Source organism: Tupaia chinensis, unplaced genomic scaffold (assembly GCF_000334495.1).
Source record: "Tupaia chinensis unplaced genomic scaffold, TupChi_1.0 Scaffold000451_2, whole genome shotgun sequence".
NCBI classification, from domain to species: domain Eukaryota; kingdom Metazoa; phylum Chordata; class Mammalia; order Scandentia; family Tupaiidae; genus Tupaia; species Tupaia belangeri.
This window is the reverse complement of record NW_006159958.1, coordinates 827,340-844,053: the sequence shown is the minus strand read 5'-3', so window position 1 is coordinate 844,053 and position 16,714 is coordinate 827,340. Positions and strand designations below refer to the sequence as shown.

Genomic DNA, 16,714 nt, shown 5'->3' with positions numbered 1-16,714 from the left:
TGAATACAAAGAATTTTCTTTCCAAGTTGAACTTAATTTTAAGCTCAGATTCCAACTTTTGATCCAGTGGCTATGATAGAAACAGGAACACAACACTCTGCTATCCTGCTCTGCTGGGAGCCATATGGAAGACTGAGATTCAGTTCCTGGGTCCATCAGCCTGTGTGCCTATCATCCTAGCTGGCTAAAAGGCCGGAGGAGGGGTGGGGATTGTGGCATGAGACCATGGTAAGGGTGTTTATTTCTCTTTCTCTGTCTCTCGTATGAAAGATAAACTTTTTAAACATTTCCAACTCTTATTTTTGTGATTTTTCTCTTAAAGATCCCATGTTTTGAATAATACTTGTCTATTGGGTGAACTTCGCGTATTGAGTAAAATCCTTGTTTCCATTTTGATTGATTTGAACTGTATACCTAACAGATACCTTAGTAACAGGAGATAATGAACAGCACTTCAGACTCAGCTGAGGTACTTTCATCATAGAGCAGAGAAATGAGAGGCAGGCATGACTCTGTTTGCAAGAAATGGATGCCTGCCATTTGAAATATTGAAATCCACTCTTGGGCTCAGAGGTCCAGAAACCTCTGCTATACATTATTGCAAAATAAGAACTGAGTTTGCTTGTCTTGGCTTATGGAAATTAACTGACTGCTAGTAATGAAAATAGTAACTACAGGAAGAACATGTTGTGGTTCTAGTCTTTGCCAGTCTTCTCTCCCATTATTTTCTTAGAGTCACTGCCATACTCTTTCTTTTTACAATATGCATGTTGTTAATGATAGAGAATCTATGTGCATGCATAAGAGAGAGAGATAAATACAAAGAGAGAGAGAGAGAGAGAGAAAGAGAGAGTGTTAGGATTAGGCTTGAGAAAGAGAGAACAGGAAAAGCTCCCTCAATAGGGTCTCATCAAGTTGTGATCTCCTTTCCTGAACCTCCTGCTTTCAGGATCTTAGAAACCTACACACACACACACAGTGTGATCTCAGTGTGGTCAGCATCTGAGTTTGTTTGGTTTTTTTTTGTTTTTTTTTTTTTTGTATTGCTAACACAAATGCCTGAGCCTGGGTAATTTTATAAGAAGATAGTGATTTGTTCACAAATGTATGATTCTGGTAACTTCAAAGTCTAAAGTCTTAGGCCTACAGTATGGTCAACAGAAGCACAAAGGCTGGTGGGTGCATGCAGAGAGAGATAGGTCCTCTCTGATCTCTTTTTTTTTTTTTTTTTTGGAGAGGTTTCTGCTATAGGGCGCATACACTCACAGAAGGACGGAGAGAGACAGAAAGCAAGAAATCACCCCCCAGGGGGATGGCCACGCCGCAATCCCTTCTCCTCCATTCTCTTCTTGGGACCTTAGGCAGGCATGCACACGCGCCCAGTGTGAGTTTAAGCCACCAGGTCCAGGACTCGAACCGCGGTCAACTACATGGGAGTCCAGCGACATAGCCATTACGCTCACTGCTGGTCCCTCTGATCTCTTTGATAACAACCAGCTCTCATGAGAACTAACTGCTTCTCCCAGAGCTAGTACTCACTAGCCTTGAGAGAAATGATTAATCCATTCATGAGACTGTGTCTCCATGATGCAGTCACCACGAACCAGTCTCCACCCTCTCAGTCTTACCATGGGACATCATGAAGGAATTAAGTTTTCACTTAGTATCATTAAGTTTCACTTAGTATCATTTTAATATCATCAGTATAATCAAATCCTAATGGGTTTCTGGGAGCATATTCATATCATACCAGTAGGCCATGTAACATCCAGTAATGCCATCTAGTATGCAAAGGACTGTGTCACCTTTATTTATTTCAATAATCACAGCTGTAAGACCAATAGCTGCTCGGACCAGCAGTTAGCGTAATGGCTATGTCGCTGGACTCCCATGTAGTCGATTGCAATTTGAGTCCTGGACCCTGTGGCTTAAACTCATGATGGGCGCATGTGCATGCGTGCCCAAGATCCCAAGAGGAGAATGGAGGAGAAGGGATTGCGACGTGGCCATCCCCCTGGGGGGTGATTTCTTGCTTTCTGTCTCTCTCTTTCTGGCAAGCGCACATGCCCTATTGCAGTGGACACATATCACTTTTATTCAGAATGGTAAAGAGGTTTCTCTGTGGGCATCCAACAGTGAGCATAAAACATTTTTTGCTTAGGCAGCTCAAAAGAGAAAAATTAGGTGGGTTGACTTTGAGCAGACTCACGGTTTAGCTTTTAAGAAAATTTTAAGTACTGAATAAATAGAAGGTTAAAGGTCACATTGTCTAATAGATACAGTGGTATGTTCCTATCAGAAAGTGGGTTCTCGGGAACCAGCAGTTAGTGTAATGGCTATGTCGCTGGACTCCCACGTAGTCGACCGCGGTTCGTGTCCTGGACCCGGTGGCTTAAAACTCACGCCGGGCGCATGTATGTACATGCCCAAGATCCCGAGAGGAGAATGGAGGCGGGATTGCAGCATGGCCATCCCCCTGGGGGGTGATTTCTCGCTTTCTGTCTCTAATGTCTCTCTCTGTCTGTCTGCCGGGCAAGCGCACGGGCCCTATAGCAAAAATCTCTAAAAAAAAAAAAAAAAAAAGAAAGTGGGTTCTCTTCTTAATTTAAAAACCTTCAGGGCTGGCAGGTGGTGTGGTGGGTAAAGGAACTGGACTCACACATGGCCAACCGCAGTTTGAGTCCCGGACCTGGTGGCTTGCTTTCTCATTTTCTCTCTCTCTTTGTCCCTTTCTGTTCAAATTAAAATTAAATAAATAAATAAAGTTAAATAAATTACTTCTTTAAAATTTTTTTTTTATAAATCTTCAGTGGCCTAAGAAGAGATGAGACTTTGGGAGAAAGGAGTAGTTCACTCATAAGGGTCATTCATTTCAAAGCCACTTAAAATTCTCATATTTCAAGCTTGACTGTAGAAAATGACATGTCAGGGAACAAAATAAACTAGCCAAGCAAGTTAAAACTCTTATCTTTTTCGAAACTTACCAAGACTTATTTTTATTGATATTTCATTCTAAATATCAAATCAGACTGTATAGGTTTGATTGCATTCCAAGTGATTCATGAGGGAACCAGCAGTTAGCGTAATGGCTATGTTACTGGACTCCCACGTAGTCGACCGCAGTTCGGGTCCCGGACCTGGTGGCTTAAAACTCACGCCGGGCGCGTGTGCGTGCATGCCCAAGATCCCGAGAGGAGATTGGAGGAGAAGGGATTGTGGCGCGACCATCCCCTCTGGGGGATGATTTCTCGCTTTCTGTCTCTCTGTCTCTCTCTGTCTGTCTGGCAAGCGCACGCGCCCTATAGCAAAAAACCTCCCAAGTGATTCATGAATGGTTTCCTTGTTTTTCCATTACTCTGTTGAAGGATATCTTGGTTAGTTCCACTCTTTAGCAATTGTGAATAAAGCTGCTACAGACTTTTATATACAAGTTCTTGTGTGGACATTCCATTTCTCTTGGGTAGATACCTAAAGGTATACCTAAAAGGCCATATAGTAAGACTGTGTTTACTTTTATAAGGAATTGCCAAACTGTCTTCCAAAGTGTATCATTTTGCATCCCCATCGGTGGTGAAGGAGTTTTTGGTATTCTGTGTCCCCATCAGCATTTGCTATTGTCAATCTTAATAGTTTTAGCCATTCTAATAGGCATGTAGCCTGACTGCATTAAGAGAGTTTTATTCATATTTCCCTAATGACAAATGATGTTGAGCATCTTTTTCCATTTGCCATCCGTATGTCTACTTTGATAAAGTATCTAATCAGATATTCTTCTTACTTTAAAAAATGGGTTCATAATTTTCTCATTGTTGAAGTCAGAGAGTTCTTTATATGTTCTGGATACAAGTCCTTTATCAGATACATGATTTGCAAATATTTTCTTTAATTCCACTGCTAATTTTTTAATTCTTGTATCAGTCTCTTATACAGAGCAAAGCTTTTATTAATAATATTGATAACATCCAGTTTGTCTTTTTTTTTTTTTCAGGAATTGTGTTTTGTGTTAAAAACTCATCAGCAAACCCAGGGTTGCATAGAAATTCTCCTATATTTTCTTCTAGAAGTTTTATATTTTACATTTAAATCTATGATCAGTTTTGAATTATGTTTTATATAAGGTGTAAGATATGTGTCTAGGTTCATATTTTTACATATGAGCACCTATCTGTTCTAGCATCATTTGTTTACGAGACTACTCTTTCTTTATTGAGTACCTTAGTACCTTTTTCAATTATTTCAACAATATTTATGTGGTTCTATTTCTGGACTCTCTACTGCCAATACCACACTGTCATGAGTACTGTAGTAATCTTAAAATTGGGTAGTTTGGGCTGACTCCATGGCCTAGTGGTTGAGACAGCCCACATAGCAAACTTGGCAGTTCAAGTCCCAGACCTGGTAGCTCAAAAAGCATGCCAAACATGCTGGGCACATGTGCATGTGTACTGAAAATCCCAACAGGACAGAGAAATGGAGGAGTGATGGCACAACTTCATTGGGAGGTGCTTTCTCCCTCTCCCTCCATCTCTCTGTAACAAGCACATATACTCTCCATGGGCAGGAGAGGATAGTTTCTCAAACATTATTCTGCTTTTTCAAAATTGTTTTAGCTACTCTAGTAGAATCAGTTATCCATAAAATTCTTGCTGAGATTTTGACAGGAATTTCAGTAAATCTATATTTTGGAAGAATTCATATTATGACATTGATCTTTCTAATCTTTGAATATAGTATCCATTTATTTAAGTTTTTCTTTCATCAGTCTTTTGTAGTTTTAAATTATAGATCCCAAGATATTTTATTAGATTTATACCTTTGAAATTTGTTAGAACTTGCCTTACGACCCAGCATATGGGTTTCTTTTGGACATTTTCCATGTGTATTTATAAAAAACACATATTCTGCAGTTGTTAGATAATTTTTTCTACATATGTCAGCAGTTAGGTCAAGTTTGTTAACCTTATGTAGAAAGAATTTCTATGTCCTTCTTGATTTCTATATGCACATTAAAGGGAGAAATTGAAAAGTACCCTACTGTGACTATGGATTTATCCAATTCTCACTTTGGTTGTGTCATTTTGTTTTGTTCTGTGTATTTTAAAACTGTAAATAGGGTCATACAAATTTGGAATTTGCATGTCTTTCTAATCATTAATATAAAATGTTCTACTCTCTAGTTGTGGTGATTGCCTTAACGTCTACTTCGGTATTAGCTACACTCACCTTTGGTTACTATTTGCACAGCATGTCTTTCCCCATTCTTTAACCCTCAACTGTTCTGTGCCCTTAAAGTATGTTTCTTGTAAGATATCTATATAGATACACACACACATAATACACACATGTATATAATAGCATACACACACACACACACACACACACACATACACACACACAAAATAAAATACGATACTCCTGAATATAAAACATAATACAACTATAGATAGATAGTGTTTTATTTTGTTTATATCCAGTTGGAAAGTCTTCATCTTTTACCTGAAGTATTTGGTAAATTTATATCTAATGTGAGTATTGATATATTTAGGCCGATATTTCTGCTGTTGGTTGTTTCCTTCCCTCTTTGCCCTTGGGTTTGTTTTGCTCTTCCTTTTCTAATTTCTTGAGTGTGGAAGCTTAGATGACTGATGTAGGACATTTCTTCTTTCCTAATAAAAGTATTTAGTATTATAAGTTTCCTGCTAGTCTCCTAAGCACTGCTTTTGCCACATCCCACAAATTTTGATATGTTATATAGTCATTTTCATTGAACAAAGAATATTTTCTACTTTTTTTTTTAGGATTTCTCTTTCACCCTCAAATTATGTAGGTTACTTAGAAGTGTGCTGAATAATTCCCAAGTGATTTGGAAATACTCTTATTATCCTTTTTATTCATTTCTGTTTTCATTGAATTAAGTTCATAAAATATATCTTATATGAGTTCAATACTTTAAGTTATGTTAAGATTTGTTTGGTTATACAATATTGTATACAGTAGTCAATGTTCTTGGATTCTTGGAAAAAAATGTGTATTCTGTTACTCAGGGGTTCAGTGCTCTGCAAATGTCAGTAAGATCCATTTGGTTGACGATGTTGCTTGGTGGTTCCACTTGCTAACTTTTTGTTTACTCATCCTATATATACTATGAGAAGAGTTCTGACTTCCAACTACAATTGTGAATTTGTCTATTTTTTCTTTCAGATGTTAAAGGTTTTTGGTTTTCTTTTCAAACTGTATCCAGTTGTATTAAAGATGATTTTCATAAACAGTCATGGTATTTCAGGCAAGATATGGGCAGATAGTCATTAACAGTAGATAACTTATAAACTTCCTTCTTCAGTGGACTACCAAAATCAGAAAGCCACTGTAAAAACATGAAGTGAAGTCTTCACATGATGCTCTGAACAGGGTAGGCTAAGAGCAAGGGTTGACATTTCACATTTAGCATGTTGTTCAACAGCTTTTCACAAGCCAACTCTGAGTTTCAGAAATTGAAAATGGTATAATTATCAACCTGAAGACCCAACAATATAAAAAAGGAACTTCTGCCCTTTTGAAGGATGCCATCTTAATGCTATCAGAAAGTCCAGATTGCCTGACATATTTGTAATCTGATTTTTTGTGGTCAGGTTCCAACAGGTCTCTTGCTTAAGGAAGTTAAGTCTGTGCTGAAGGCAGAGAGGGAGAGGACATTAAAAACAAACAAACAAACAAAAAACAAACAAAAAAATAATAAGTTTTCCACACCACAAGGTATCTGTGCCAAGGTGGCTATGTGTGTCAACATCAGGGAATCCCTCTTCCTGGGAGCCAAGAGGAAGTCACTCAAAACTAGAAGGGAAAGATGTACCCCCAAATCAATCCAGCTTTGGAAACATTCTATTAGTCGTGACAAATGCCCCTTCCCCCAAAAAACAACAACGAAGTATTCTGTGTGCTAACAACATAGCTTTAAAAAAAAGGTAAGACATTTAAAAAAAAAAAAAAAAAACTTGGTTGAAAACAATAGTATTTCAAACTCTACAGTCACCAGAAGGGCACATGATCACAAATGCATTCCCTTCACCTGGCATCTCCAGCACCTTCAGCTTTCTGTGCCCGGTCTGTTTGGCGTCTCCATTTTCTGCAGGATTATTGTCCCTTTCATTAGGGACCTTTTCTCCCTTCTTTGCAGGGACCTTTTTAGGCGTGGGCTCTGGTTTTAGAGGAACAGGTTTTGCAGATGACTTACCTATCTCTGTGGTTCATCCTTCACGTTGACTTTATCTCCTTTAACATCCCCTTCAGCCTTTCTCGTGGTCATGGTGGTCACAATGGCAGGATGTAGGTGCTGGACGTGGAGGATGCAGGGGCCGGCAGGCTCTGATGGGTCCCACCAGAGCCTCTTCTTCACACTGCTCCAGATATATCAGTTTTTATTTTGTGTGTTTGTAATTTCTGTGGTTAGATTGTATATGCATTTGTCTTCTTGGTGAAGTAAGCCTTTAATCAAAACGTTATGTCCCTATTTATGCCTGTACTCTGAAGTATACTTCGCCTGATATTAATATAGCTATTCTAGCTTCCTTCTGATTTACGTTTGCATGGTACATTTTTTCATCCTTTTACTTTTAACCATCCTATGTCATTATATTCGAACGAAGATTTTTTTATAGACAGTGTATAGTTGTCATTTTTATAAAAAAAAATTTCATTCAGAAAATCTCTACCTTGCCACCTTTAGATAATTTACATTTAATGTGTTGAGTTGTCAGAAAAGTCACGATGCATTTTTGCATAGAAAAATACATCGTGACTTTTCTGGCAACCCAATAATTCTTGATGACTTAGGATTCACTGTACTTTGCATTTGATTTGTTCCTTCTCAACACTTTTCTTTTTTCCTTTTCCACTTCTTTTAAGCTATGTGAATACGTTTAGTATTGCATTTTAATTTATGTGTTGTGTTTTTTTTATTGCATCTCTTTATATAATTTTTTAGTGGTTTTTATTGGGATTATAAAATACTTTCTGTTTCATAGTCTACTTTTTATAGTCTACTATAGCCAATATTTTACCACTTCAATTGGAATATAGAAATCTTACCACCTTATATACTCCGTTGCCACCCCCTTTATAGTTTAATAGGTCCTCAGGAAAGTCATGATGTATTTTTCTGTTTTTTCTTTTTTTTCATGTAAAATTGCATCATGACTTTCTCAACAACCCAATGGGTGTCTTATATATTGCATCTACGTACATTAAAACACCCCATCAGTGGAGCAACAGAGATGGTGTAGCAGTTACATTGGTGGACTCTCACTTAGCCACCAGCAGTTCAAGTCCCAGACCCGGTGGCTTGAAACATGCCCAGAGCATGTGTGTGTGTGTGTGTGTGTGTGTGTGCCCAAGATCCTCTGGAAGGAGGGAGATGGGAGGAGAAGGGATTGCAGCCTGGCCATCCTCCCTGGGGGAATGATTTCTCACTCTCCTGGTCTCTGTCTGTCTCTTTCTGGTGAGAATATGTGGCCAACCCAAAAAAAAAAAAAAAAAAAAAAAAGAGTTTTTTTTTGTTTGTTTGTTTTTTGAGAGGTTTTCGCTACAGGGCGTGTGCACTCGCCAGAAAGACACAGACAGAAAGCAAGAAATCACCCCCCGGGGGGATGGCCACACTGCAATCCCTTCTCCTCCATTCTCCTCTCGGGATCTTGGGCACACATGCACACGCGCCCTGTGTGAGTTTAAGCCACCAGGTCCGGGACTCGAACTGCGGTTGACTACATGGGAGTCCAGCGACATAGCCATTATGCTAACTGCTGGTCTCAAAAAATAACTCTTAAAAAAAAACCATCAGATAATTATTTTCAGATTTTTTTACCATCAAACATTTGTAAAGAAATAGGATATCCAGTTACATTTACCGTTTTTGTTGTATTTCCTTCATTCCTAATGTTCCAAATTTTTTCTGGTATTTCTTTTCCTCTGAAGAACTTCCTTTTGCAGGAACCAGCAGGTAGCGTAATGGCTATGTCACTGGACTCCCACGTAGTCGACCGCGGTTCACGTCCCGGACCCGGTGGCTTAAAACTTACACCGGGCGTGTGTGCGTGCGTGCCCAAGATCCCGAGAGGAGAATGGAGGAGAAGGGATTGTGGCATGGCCATCCCCCCGGGGGGTGATTTCTCGCTTTCTGTCTCTATGTCTCTCTCTGTCTGTCTGGCGAGTGCACGCGCCCTATAGCGAAAATCTCTCCAAAAAAAAGAACTTCCTTTTGCAATTCTTTCAGAGCAGTTCTGCTTCTACTAGTTTTTCTTCATCTGAAAATGGTCTTTTTCCACATCATTCCTCTAAGATATTTTGATACCATATCATCCATAAGTGATATTGTCTAGGTTGTATTCTAAACACGGAAATCTAGTTTGATAGTTTATTCCTTCTAGCATTTTTAAAAGTGTTCTGCCACTCTCTTCTGGCCTCTGGTCTGATGAGAAATCCACAGTAATTCAAGTTATTGTTACTCTATAGGCAATACATCGTTTTGTCCTTCCTATGTTTAAGATTCCTTCTTTGTCTTCAGCAAATCTGAGTATGATATGTGGGTGTATACATGGTTGTGGGATTGTATGTGGATTTCTTGGGGTTTATCTTGTTTAGGATTTACTCACCTTCTTGACTCTTCAGATTTATTTCTTTCATTACACATGACTCCTTCAAATACCTTTCATCCATTCATCTGTCTTCTCATTCCGAAACTCCAATGACGCACACCTTTTGTGACTGTCTCACAGGTCCTTGGGGGCACTGTTCATTTGTGTTTTCAATCTTTTTTTCTCTTTGTTGCTCAGATTGGATAATTTCTATTGATCTATTTTAAAGTTCACTGGTTCTTTCATCTTACAGTCTCTATTCTGCTACTGAGTCCATCCAGCAAGGACTTTTAAAATTTTGGTTATTATATTTTTAGTTCTAAAGTTTCTATTTTCTTCTCCTTTATTTTATTGCTGATACAGTGTCTTAAATGTCTATTCCAAAAGTGTTAGTAATTGCTTTTAGAATTTTTGTAATGCTTTTTTTTTTTGGAGAGGTTTTTGCTACAGGGCGCGTGCGCTTGCCAGATAGACAGAGAGAGACATAGAGACAGAAAGCGAGAAATCACCCCCCAGGGGGGATGGTCACACCGCAATCCCTTCTCCTCCATTCTCCTCTCGGGATCTTGGGCATGCACGCACACACGCCCGGCGTGAGTTTTAAGCCACTGGGTCCGGGAGTCCAGCGACATAGCTATTACGCTAACTGCTGGTTCCCAAGAATTTTTGTAATGCTTTGAAGTCTTTGTCAGGTAACTCCAACGTAAGTGTCATCATACTTACTGCTTTTGTTGATGGTCTTTTCTCATGTGAGTTCACAGATTCATGGTTGGCTGTTCTATTAAGATTGAATTTTGTCTGGGTCATTTTGAATTTTACATTGAGATTCTGTCTCGGTGAAAACCTACTGAAAATATTGGTATTTTTGCTTCAGCGAGCAATTACGCACACAAGGTTTAGACCGGGTTGGAGCTGTAATTTCGGTGTCAAACCAGTTCATGTTTTGCAGCGCGATGCAGAGCTACCTGGTGGAGTGGGCAGTCTGGGATGTGGGCAGAGACGTATCAGTTTGCTCAGTTCTCCAAGTCTGGTTTGCTGTTAGGATCAGTCCCATGCATGCATAGATTGGGGAGAGCCCAGGCATTCCTAAGAGTTATGAGGTTGCTTTTGTGAGCTTTTCTTGATTCATCATCTCCCTAGTACTTTCTGGCTCCCTGGTCTCTCATTTTCTGTCTGGCCAGAAACTGCCCACTTCCACAGTTAGGCCACGTCCAGGCCAGACGCTAAGAGAACAGAGAGAGCGCCACCCTGTTGCTAGCTGCTGTTGCTACTGCTGCTACAGCACAGCCTGGGGCCTGGGCAACAGCATCAGGAGCAAGGAAGACTTGGGGGAGGCTCTCTACTCTAGCTCTGGGCAGTTCTCTTCAGTCTTCACACTGCTTTTCTTGGGACCAGCAGGTGGCGCTGTGGTTATGTTGCTGGTGGAGTCCCAAACCTGGAGGCTTAAAACTCACACCAGACACGTATGCATGCATGCCCCAAATCCTGAGAGAGTGGAGAAGGGATTGTGGTGTGGCTATCTCCCTGGGGGATGATTTCTTTTCTCTCTCTCTTCTCTCTCTCTCTCTCTGTTTTTCCTGTCTTTCTGGTGAGTCCATGCACCCTATAGCAAAAATCTCTCTTAAAAAAAAAAAAAAAAAAAGAACAAAAACAACAAACCTGGGTTTGTCTGAAGCTGTCCTTGTCCCATAATGCTCACATCGGGACTTTGGGTTTGTTGAGCTCAGGCTGCCCCATGCCAGAGGCACCGAAGTGGTCAGTGCCCCACTAGTGGGCCAGTGCTTTGAATTCAGTGCCCCCCCCACCACCACCACCATGTTCCTGTTGCCACACACTTGTCAGTGTTGTCAAGTAACCGTGCTGTGCATTCTGGCTCAGGCTTGAAAACTACAGTCAGAGGGAGAGGAAGGGAGGCGTGTTTTCTCTCTTACCCAGAATTAGATCCTTGGACGAATTTAATTTTATAATTTTATTTTCTAATTAACTTATTCTCATACACTAGACAGTGGCTGCTGTTCTTTTCTATTTTTAAAGGATTATTTAACTTTATTTATTTTATTTGCTTATTTATTTTTTAATTTGGCGAGAGAGACAGGGAGAGAGAGAGAGAGAAAGTGAGAAAGCAAGCCACCAGGTTTGGGACTCGAACTGTGGTTGCCCAGTGGGAGTCCAGCGCCCTTAACCACCACGCCACCTGCCAGCCCCAATGGCTGCTGTTCTTAAGAAGGTTCAGTTGGGACCAGCAGATGGCATAATGGCTGTGTTGCTAGACTCCCATGTAGTCAACCGCGGTTCAAGTCCTGGACCCGGTGGCTTAAACTCACACCGGGCGCGTGTGCGTGCGTGTCCAAGATTCCGAGAGGAGAATGGAGGAGAAGGGATTGCGGCGTGGCCATCCCCCATGGGGGGTGATTTCTCGCTTTCTGTCTCTCTGTCTCTGTCTCTGTCTTTCTGGTGAGCCCACGCCCTATAGTAAAAACCTCTCAAAAAAAAAAAAAAAAACACAGAAAAAAAAGAAAACACACAGGAAACCACAGAGCCTTCTGAGATGTGAAGTGAAGTGTTTATTATACAGTGTTCAAACTTATAAAGTGAATTAGCCAAAGGTTTATTACTCTGCCTCACCGGATGTCTTCCTTTTCTGGAGGGACAGAATTTTGAGGTCCCAGGTACCCCAGCTGGGTCCATCCTCATCCCAACCCCTTTCCTGCTCCCAGACTGAGGTGATGAGCCTGGGCACTTCCTGTGGGCTGCTGTTCATGCTCTGGTCCCGGGCTCCCTAGCTCCTCAGGCCCCCAGATCCAAGGTCCTGGCCACATGAGAAACCATGTTGGGCCCAGCACCTGAGGACAGGTTTCCAGGTACCAACCCTGCCTGCTGGGCCCAGCACAGGTGCTGTCGTTTTGGCTTGGCTGAAAAGTTTGGGCTTTTAGACACAAACCCTCCACAAGAGGCACCCCCTACAATGGCCATCCCAAGCCCAAGCGACTCCCTGTGCCCACCCCAAGGGTCCCCAGTTCCCAGGAGGCTGTGGTGCGATGCGGGCCTGACAATCGGGTGCCCCTCCTGGGGGGTACAGGTCAGGGAGGGCCGGCTGACCACGCCCTTCTCTTCTGTTCACTTGCAGGTCACCTCCAACGGGAAGCACCTAGACAGCCTCAAGAATGCAGAGGGCCTCCTGCGGGCTATGGAGGGGCTGGCCCCAGGCAGTGGGTAAGTGGGGCCCAGGGAGAGCAGCGCAGAGCCCGCTCAGGGGTAGCGGACACTCGCCATTCCCTTTTGCCCCTATTCCACCACGTACCAGGGCCCACCACCTTCCAGCGTGTTGAGATCGCTCGCCCTGTGGGCAGGAATACTCCGGCCTCCATCCCCTGGGAAATGGGGGTAGGAATCAACCCGTGGAGGGACCAGCAGTTAGCGTAATGGCTATGTCGCTGAACTCCCATGTGGTCGACCGCGGTTTGAGTCCCGGACCCAGTGGCTTAGACTCATGTGTGTGTGCGTGCCCAAGATCCCGAGAGGAGAATGGAGGAAAAGGGATTGCGGCATGGCCATCCCCCCTGGGGGGTGATTTCTCGCTTTCTGTCTCTCTGTCTTTCTGGCGAGCACATGCGACCTATAGTAAAAACTTCTCCAAAAAAAAAAAAAAAAAAGAATTTGATGACCATTTATAAATAAAAGTTCTTAATCAAAAGCCAAAGAGGGCACAAGAGCATTTGAGTATTGTCTGTAACTGCAGATGCCTTTTCAAGAATCGTCTTTGTAAGTAATGTCACGCAGAGGGAGCCTCGTCCACTCGCCGAGGCTTAGAATTTATTGACGACTTGCTAAGGCTTTGGGCCAGCGAGTAACATTTCAGCACCACCTACTCGAGGTTCTAAGAATCAAGCGTCTCCAAAGAGGCTTTCGTTAGTTCGCTCAGGACCAACTCAATATCTCCTGACACAGATAGTTTCAAATCAGGGATTTTTTAGTGAATCTTCTAATAACTTCAAGCAAAGGAGAAATCAGGTTGCTTTCATCTAACTCATAAAAATCCCACTGATTGTCAGATACACGTAAAAGGAAGTGATCAGTGAAACTGACTTTGACAAATACGAAACCTTGTTAAATAGCCTGTGTGAGAAGGATCACCTGTCTATTTCCATGGGACATTTCTCCCACTTGATGTGTGAGTCTGTTCAGGTACAACACACACACACAAAGGCAATTCTCAGTGTTTTTTAAAGTAGGGTAAATAGAAAATCTGTACAGTTCTTTTTTTTTTTTTTTGAAATTATTTTGTCTATCTTCCTTTCTTCTTTCTCTCTTTCTTTCTCTGTCTCTCTTTCTTTCTTTAAATTTGATCAGAGGGACAGAGTGTGAGAGAGAAAAAAAGAGAGAGAGAGAAAAAGAGAGAGAGAGAGAGAGAAAGTGAGAAAGCAAGTTGCCAGGTCCAGGACTCAAAGTGCAGTTGGCCATGTGGGAGTCCAGTGCCCTTAATCACCATGCCACCTCCTGCCCCACCCCCCCTTGTTTTTTAAAAGATTGCGTTATTCCAGACATTGTTATTATGAAAAAAGGAAAGAAAAGAAAGGGAATCAACCCATGGAAAGAGGGAGGTCTTAGCCCTGCTCGGGGAAGCAGTATTCCTCCTCAGGGCATCTGTGGAGGCTCCGGGCATGAGGACTAGCTGGGAGGCGCAGAGCTAAGGAACGTGGCACACGTGCCTCACCAGCCCGCCTGGAGGCACAGAATCCTCCACCACCCAGTGAAGGACCCCTGGCCCAGCAGGACTGGCAGAACTGACAGCTCAGCGTACTGCACTGCACCAGGCCCCTCCTCAGCCGCCCCTCAGGGAGGACACGTTGCACACACAGAGTGAGCGTCTGGCACCAGGAGCTGACCATGTGGGCTGACCAGCCCCCCAGGCCTCACCTGTGCAGTCAGCGTGTCTAGAATACCCTAGAACTGAGGTCAGGTCCCAGGTCAGGGGTAGGCCTGTCACCCAGCAGTGTCACACACTGCGAGGGCAGGACCTGGCATCTCAGCTGGCCCCACAGTGACACCGGTGCTCAGTGGCAGAGTGAGAGCTGGAGTGGAGTCCCTGGGAGGGTCCGTCTCACAGTGACATGTACCGCTCGTCCTCTGGACCTGAGAGGTGCCGGCGGGTGCTGGGATGGGCTTACCGAACTCACAGTCTTACCAAAGTGGCAGTGCCCAGTGTCTGAAGAGAAAGCGCGTGCAGGGCAGAGAAGCTTGCTCCAGGTGCGCATCCTCGGCTCAGCTGCTGTCAACGGCTCACCGGGTAGGACCACACTAAGCCGAGCCGTGGCAGGGCAGTGAACGCAGGCCGGGGCACTGCCTTCCTCCAGCCGCTGTCCCCAGAGCTGAGGGAGGGACCAGAGTTTGGGCCACAGGGTCCCAGTCCCAGCTGCCCTCTCCGTGTGGGGAGAAGCCCCCATTTTCAAGGGCTGCTGGACTCACAGAATGTGGATTCGAGACATGGAACAGTGTCTGGCCTTTCCTGGTAGTTTCTGGAACCCCACGGTCTGTGAAGTGTTTCCTGGAGCGTTTCGGGTTTGGTATTAATTTGAGGCAGCGCTAGGGTGAGTCTGCGGAGAAGGCTCAGCTCCAGGGAGCCCCTCCAGATCACCCTGGAGGTGGGGAGATGTCACCTCTCGGCCCACGTCCCCCCTTTCTTCTCATTGGCTATACTCGAAAGGTAGGCTCTCTGTGGCTTTCTGCGAAGTGAGGAGTAGGCTGACTGGTGTGAGAGGCGTCTGCTCGCTTTGCTGGGCCCTGGAGTGGAAGGCAGTGACTCCCTGGGCTGGGCTGTGGCCTTCTGCCAGACTGGTCTGCGAGGACCATGTGGCATCTATCCCAAGGGATCCTGGCCTTGTGCAAAATGCCATGAAGCCACCACGGGCAGATCTGTGCTGAGGACATGGGGAGAACCATGGAGGAGAGCCCCCCTCCTCGATGCCTGCCTCGGTGGGGCTCCTGGTCTGGCAGGGGCCTCCGCCGGCCTTCAGGCTGGAGCTGTCACACCCTCGTGCTGGGCCATTTTGGAAGACCCGGAGCAAGTCTGTCCCAAACATGTCCATGTTCTGTGAGGTGGGTGGCCTCACACCAGGAGGATCTTCTGGGCAGGGAGGTTGCTCCTGTGAAGTGATCACATTCGGGCTTCGTTCAGACGGCCCAACCAGAAGGGGTTTTCTTGCGCCAACCAAGAATGCGTGGTGGGCAGTTCTCAGCTCTGATGCTGGGGCCTCCTGGCCACCCCCCTGGGGCTCCTCTGGCGGATGGCGTAAGCAGCGTGCCCCACCAGACTAGCCTGGGCTCAGCCCAGAGCAGGCCAGATTAACAGGCATTCCCACCATCCTTCAGGGCCTGAGAAGTGACCCTTGGTGGGTGTGCAGGGCGGGAATGCACGGCCCTACCCCCCAGCCGCAGCCCTGTCCCACTGCCACCCAGTGCCTTCCGTGCAGCGCCCTACACCCCCTCCCTGTCACTTTTTGGGTAACAGCTCTATTTCTGGGCAGCCAGAGTGCCACGAGCTCATTTTCCACTTCAAGGGCCATTGCCACGTGAGCTCCATTCTGTTCTCAGCTAACAGTTGTTACAGCCCGGGTTTAAGTGTGTGTCAAACAATTTGCTCTGGTAACAAAGTTTCCATTTTAAGCTCTTAATTGCACATCCACACCTATGAGTAAGAAACGCAGAGGTGCCGGCTGGTTGGCCAGGGAGTGGCAGCACCGATCAGGGAGGTCACGGGTGGTGGGTCTGGGCCACACATGTGAGCTCCAGAGAGGGGCAGGGCAGGCCCACTGCGGGCTCCAGGTCAGGCAGGACCTGGCAGAGGAGGCTCAGAGCACGAATGGCGGCCCGGACTCAGGCCTAACTCAGGGGTGCTGGCACGGCCAGTCCGGACCCCACCAGGACTGTGGGCTGAGGGTTCTCACTGCCCATCCCCAGAGCTGGTATTTTCGGAAGGAGACGGTGCACACAGGAGCGTCTTTGAGAGTGGGGGCACTTTACCCTGAGGTGCCTGCCCAGTGCGTCTCTCTGGTCTTACAGGTCACCTGCCGACAATGCGGTGGCCTCGC

The 16,714-nt window shown here is 44.4% G+C and overlaps 1 protein-coding gene across 2 annotated transcripts in view; it reads left to right on the top strand.

Annotated features, from left to right (window-relative positions):
• ULK4 (unc-51 like kinase 4) overlaps positions 1–16,714 on the top strand; it is a 685,490-nt gene that overhangs the window by 666,928 nt on the left and 1,848 nt on the right. For both annotated transcript variants that reach the window (XM_027774534.1, XM_006155390.3), the window contains one exon: positions 12,754–12,839. In XM_027774534.1, the coding sequence (XP_027630335.1) occupies positions 12,754–12,839 (86 nt within the window). The remainder of the gene's footprint in view (positions 1–12,753; positions 12,840–16,714) is intronic.